Here is a 5884-nt window from a genome sequence, read left to right as displayed (position 1 = left end):
TTTCTTTAATTTGTCGGATTAAAAGACATGTGACGCTTCCTGCCCCGGAGTCAGTTGCCGCGAATTCATTCCAGCTAGACCTAGTTTCCCTAGGAGCGGTATCGGGAGGGAGAAGCTTGGGGGCGGCGGAGAGAATGAAAGAAGGTGGAGGAAGTCAGAGAAGGCCCAGGAGCCAGAGCCCCCTCCCGACAGTTTCCGTCCTCGGGTCCCCCGCCCGGACCCCCTTCCGAGAAAAAAACGACCTGGCGCGCGGCCGCCCGCCCGGCTCNGCGGCTCCCGGACCCGCCATGGGCTGAGACACGTCCTTGCCGAGCAGGTGCAGTGACCCGCGGCCCCGGGGGGAGCCCGCCCCCACAGGCCCCGGGAACCCTCAGCCCTGTCAAGTGGGCTCCCTTGCCCAGCCGGTGCCCCGGTGACCTTCCCCTGGCTCCTCCCCAGAGGCCCTGCTGACCCTGCCGTCAAACCCGCTGCAACCCCTGTGCAACCGACGGCTCCTAACAGCCCCGGGCATACCCCCCACCCTACACTCGTGTGACCCCAGCGGAGTAGGCCCGTGCGGTCACCTCCTCCTCTGCCCAGTATTTTGAGCCCACTGCCTGCACAGCGCTTGGGAACTACCCAGCATCTCTTTCTTTCTCTTCTGGCCCAACGCGGGGGTTGAGGGGGGAGGGCAGGGAAGGGGGAGGAGGAAGGGTCAGCCCTTCCCTTCAGAGGCGCTGGTGATCACCAACCCCATGCTCTCTCTCTTCCTTAAGCCTGTAGTGAAAGTGAGCCTTCCTTCCTTATCCCACCAGAACATGCCCGGGTGACTCCCTCCCAGATCTTCCTGGTGGCCTTCCTCGCCCTTCCCAGTGACACTATGCAACCCCAGCGTGACCCCCGAGGCCTCTGGCTCCTGCTGCTGTCCTTGTTCCTGCTCCTCTTTGAGGTGGCCCGGGCCGCCCGGCCCGTGGTTAGCTGCCCTGCGGCCTGCCTGTGCGCCAGCAACATCCTCAGTTGCTCCAAGCAGCAGCTGCCCAGCGTGCCCCACTCCTTGCCCAGCTACACCGCGCTGCTCGACCTCAGCCACAACAACCTGAGCCGCCTGCGGGCCGAGTGGACGCCCACGCGCCTGATCCACCTGCAGTCCCTGCTGCTGAGCCACAACCACCTGAACTTCATCTCCTCCGAGGCCTTTTCCCCAGTGCCCAACCTGCGCTACCTGGACCTCTCCTCCAACCAGCTGCGAACGCTGGACGAGTTCCTGTTCAGTGAACTGCAAGCGCTTGAGGTGCTGCTGCTCTACAATAACCACATCATGGCAGTGGACCGCTGCGCCTTCGACGACATGACCCAGCTGCAGAAACTCTACTTGAGCCAGAACCAGATTTCCCGCTTCCCTCTGGAACTGGTCAAGGAAGGAGCCAAGCTCCCCAAACTAACACTCCTGGATCTCTCCTCTAATAAGCTGAAGAACTTGCCGTTGCCCGACCTGCAGAAGCTGCCCGCCTGGGTCAAGAACGGGCTGTACCTGCACAACAACCCCCTGCACTGCGACTGTGAGCTCTACCAGCTCTTCTCGCACTGGCAGTACCGGCAGCTGAGCTCCGTGATGGACTTTCAGGAGGACCTGTACTGTATGAGCTCCAAAAAGCTGCACAACGTCTTCAACCTGAGTTTCCTCAACTGCAGCGAGTACAAGGAGCGTGCCTGGGAAGCCCACTTGGGCGACACCTTGACCATCAAGTGTGACACCAAGCAGCAGGGGATGACCAAGGTGTGGGTGACGCCAAGCAACGAACGGGTGCTAGATGAGGTGGCCAACGGCACGGTGACGGTGTCCAAGGATGGCAGTCTTCATTTCCAGCAGGTGCAGGTTGAGGATGGGGGTGTGTATACCTGCTACGCCATGGGGGAGGCTTTCAACGAGACCCTGTCTGTGGAGTTGAAAGTGTACAACTTCACCTTGCACGGACACCACGACACCCTCAACACGGCCTATACCACCCTGGTGGGCTGTATCCTCAGTGTGGTCCTGGTCCTCATATACCTGTACCTTACCCCTTGCCGCTGCTGGTGCCGGGGTGTGGAGAAACCATCCAGCCATCAAGGAGACAGCCTCAGCTCTTCCATGCTTAGTACCACACCCAATCACGATCCTATGGCCGGTGGGGACAAGGATGATGGTTTTGACCGGCGGGTGGCCTTCCTGGAGCCTGCTGGCCCCGGACAGGGTCAAAATGGCAAGCTCAAGCCAGGCAACACCCTGCCAGTGCCCGAGGCAACAGGCAAGGGCCAGCGGAGGATGTCGGATCCGGAATCGGTCAGCTCGGTCTTCTCTGATACACCCATTGTGGTGTGAGCAGGATGGGTTGGTGGGGAGATTCTGCCCCAGGAGAGGTAATGCACCCCTGAAGGGTATGAGGGGATGGAAGAGAGGGCTGGCTGCCCAAGGGAGTGGGTTCCCCCTGACCGCGAGGGAATTGGTCACAGGTACACTAGCTGACATAGACCTCAACCAGGGTGTGGCTGCCACGATTTTCAAATCTGGATATATCAATCCTTAGGCAAGTGCTACACCCTCACCCAAAGCCCTGGGAATTCTCAGTGTGGTAGAGGAAGAAGAGCATGTCTGAGTTGGGTGGGATGAGGTAGGGGTGGGGGGAAGAGCAGATTCCCAAAACTTTTTTGAGGTCATCCCTAGCTCCTTAAGAGAGAATCATTTGGGGAGGGGGGTAACATTTTTTTTCTATCTCTGCCCACCCACACCTGCGGTGTTGTGTGTGCTGGGAGTGGGAGGGGTCTTCCATAGGAGCGACACTGGGGAAGAGCTGTAGTATCTTCTTTGGCCAGAAGGTCACGCTTCACAGCTGGGGGAATTTGAAACCTTTGGGAAAATGAGTCAGGAAAAGGCTGAGGCCTCAACCAATAACGCTCCCCAAAGCTATTGTGAGATTTCCCACCGATGCCTCTCTTTCCCGATGAGTCTTGGATGGATGGATCTTTGCAGGAGGCTGGCCTGTTGCCTGTCAGATATGGCAACAACGTGAGAGGCGGCATCTGTCCCTTGTCCCGGAACCAGTGGCACGGAGGATATAGCGTGAACGCAGAGGCCTGTGTCACAGCATACGTGCCAGCACAAAACTTGTAGCTGGGGGACAAGCTCCAGATTTGCTAAGTCCCTGGTTGGTGACACCCTAGGTTAGCATTTGGTTCCCAGCACCTGTGTGTCAGACCAGGGCCGGGGCTGCCGGAGGCAGAGCTTTTATGGGTGCCTGCCACAGACGTGGGATAGGGGGGCCGCGTCACGCCAGGCGGAGAAGGGTGAACAGCCTCTCTTATGTAGCATCCGGCTGGACGTACCTGATTTCCCGCGTTTGCCGTCTCTTCCCTCTGGCTTCTTAGCAAGCTCAGGTGGGGTGGAGTTTTCCCTAGCTGCTGCTCTGCAGAGGGAGGAGCCCTGGACGGTCTGGCCCCAGCTGGGCTAGACTGTGCGTGGGGATGGAGGGAACCAGCTACGTGTTTTCTCTGTGTTGACAAAGCAGCCTTGTACCTCTCTTAGATCTCACCCTGCTGTGGAGCCAAAGTGCGGATTTCATCATCCGAGGGGTTGCAGCTGGGTGGTCTCTGCCCTGGAGTGGCAAGGCGGAGTGCAGCTTAGGGTCCTGCCCCTCTCCAAGGGCTCCGGGCAGCCTTGTAACAGAGACAGTGGCATGAGACTTTCAGGAGGAAAGTTCTGCCACCTCCATCGCTCTCAGCCAGAGGTCTATGCAGTTGTGGCGGTCAGGCCAGAGAACTTACGAACAGGCCCGACATTCCGTTCCGTCCAAGGTTGCAGAATTCTTTGGGTCTGGAGATGACTGCACCCGTTGCCTATACCGCAGGCCCTGGGAGATGGGTGCTCTGAGCTTTGGCAAGGGGACGAGCAGGGCACAGGTGAAAGTGTCCTCTGACGTTGGTCTCTTTCAGTGTCTTCCCTTCTCCCAACCAAGTCCCCTGTCCCCTGGAAGTCCTCCAGATCTGCTAGCTTTCTGACCTGCTTTTTAGGCTCCAGGAGGTGTCCTCGACCTGCGGGTGAGGGCCGCTTGCTAGGAGGGCCTGACTCCTGCTGCCCGTTAAGATTGAGAAAGGGGATCGGAACTCAGCATCTTCCCCCTGTCCGTGCCTGGGATGTCAAGACTGCTGTCCATCCTTTAATTAGTGACCTCGTTTGTTGGGAGAGGTGCAGCATTTCCCTCAAGTACCTGCATGCTCCTAGGTATGCACGCTGATAGGTATGCATGCACGCCAGCACCTTGACTTCCACCAGGACGGTGACTCTTCAGTCCCCACTAACGCCCCCTGTCAGAGTGGGTTCCGCCTCCGTGCACAGCTTCATGCACACGACTTCCGTATCCTGTAGGAGAGATGGTGACCATGCCAGGCTCCCCAGACTCCAACTCTCGTACTTTTAATTTCTGAACTGCCCGAAGCTTTACCCACATCTCCCTGATACCGAATAACTTCTCTGCAAAGGCTGGGGCTGGGAGAACCACAGGTCAGGGCACCCGGGGAGAAGGGGTGATGAGGAGCTAGCTGCTTCCTCAGACCCCTCAGAAACCTTCCTTGGATTAAAGTCAGTTTTTGTGAGAACTGAATGTAGAACTAGGTGAGTAACGGACTCAGAGGGAAGCTGGCAGGGGAGCAAGCAGCTAGAAGTTGTTCTCCCTGTGTTAACTGCCCTGGAAAGAGAAGGGCATGAAGGAAAAGTTGTCTGGTTGTTTCCAGAGACTTCTGGGGTTTTTGTTAATGGAGCTCTGTGAACCAGGCCTCCCTTCTCAGACTTATTAGGGAACCTGGGAAAATTTCATCTCCATGCTGCAGTTTCCCACTAGGCACCACCTAGGCCTCTGATAATCTTTAAAAGTCAAATGAAGTTGGCCTTCTGGAGTATTCTGAGTTCCTGAGGACTAGGAAGGCCATTCTCCTCATAAGTCCCACCCAGTTTAGGGACCAGGAAAAGGCCCTGAGGCCCGGTCTCCCTACTGTATCCACTAGGTAGGTCCCTCATGTGAGAGACCGGTACATGTGCCTGGCCGCCCCACCACGAGATTGAACTGACCAGCCTCTTCCCATGGTTTCAGTTGATAGAACCCAAAGGCAGCTTTCTACCTGGGGGGGGGTTAGGTACTCGGTGTACATAAGCTCACTAGAACCTTGTGTAGGAAACTGCCAGGTCTGGTTATAAGAAAAGGCTGAGAAATCACTCCCTCCCTTCCCCCTACCCTGCACCCATAAACCAGACATGTCTCCCAGGAAGCAGGTGTCCCTGGAGACAGAATATGACAGGGCTCTACAATCCGTCTATGTGATTATTTGTGATCTTTTTTCTTTGCTTGTATTTATGGGTCTCCTAGGAAGGGGCCAGGAGAGAGTACACCCAGCTGGGGACAGTAAAGCCGACTGATGCCGATTTTCTGTGTGTTCTTTCCTCTGTACTTCCTTGTAGTCCTGCTGGCGAAACAAGCAGGGCTCCCAGTATCTGGGACCCTATCCCTCCCACTTATGTACAACCCAGGCTGGCAGACCTTGGAGTCTCTGGGCTCTGAACATTAGACTATGATCATTAAACCTGGCTTGAGTCTCTGTTCCGGCATCGTCTGTGACTGGTTTGTTTATCTTTTCAGCCTGTGGGTGGGGCTTGCTCTACCTCAGAATCGGGTGGCCTAAGTAAGGAGAGGATATTTAAATGCTATCGTAAAGTCAAGGGTAGAATCCACATCCAGGCATGAAAATAGACCAAGGTCAACAAATTCAGATAGTAAATACATTAGGCTTTGCAGGCCATATGCTCTCTGTTACAACTGCGTGGTTGGGCCATTGTGACAGGATGACAGCCATAGACAGCACATAAACTAAAGACCGT

General features: G+C 56.4%; 1 protein-coding gene across 1 annotated transcript; it reads left to right on the top strand.

Annotated features, from left to right (window-relative positions):
• The first annotated feature begins 278 nt into the window (after positions 1-278).
• On the top strand, positions 279-5608 carry AMIGO1 (adhesion molecule with Ig like domain 1). Its single transcript, XM_077765587.1, has 2 exons — positions 279-316; positions 795-5608. Exon 2 carries the CDS (start codon positions 860-862, stop codon positions 2339-2341), a length of 1482 nt encoding a protein of 493 aa, XP_077621713.1. The 5' UTR covers positions 279-316; positions 795-859; the 3' UTR covers positions 2342-5608.
• Positions 5609-5884: the final 276 nt, after the last annotated feature.

This window comes from Crocuta crocuta, unplaced genomic scaffold, assembly GCF_008692635.1.
Source record: "Crocuta crocuta isolate KB4526 unplaced genomic scaffold, BGI_CrCroc_1.0 scaffold274, whole genome shotgun sequence".
Lineage (NCBI taxonomy): Eukaryota > Metazoa > Chordata > Mammalia > Carnivora > Hyaenidae > Crocuta > Crocuta crocuta.
The sequence above is the reverse complement of the archived record's forward strand: the minus strand, read 5'-3'. Positions and strand labels throughout refer to the sequence as shown.

Coding starts and splice junctions, on each gene's coding strand:
- AMIGO1 (XM_077765587.1), top strand. CDS start 860: ATGCAACCCCAGCGTGACCCCCGAGGCCTCTGGCTCCTGCTGCTGTCC.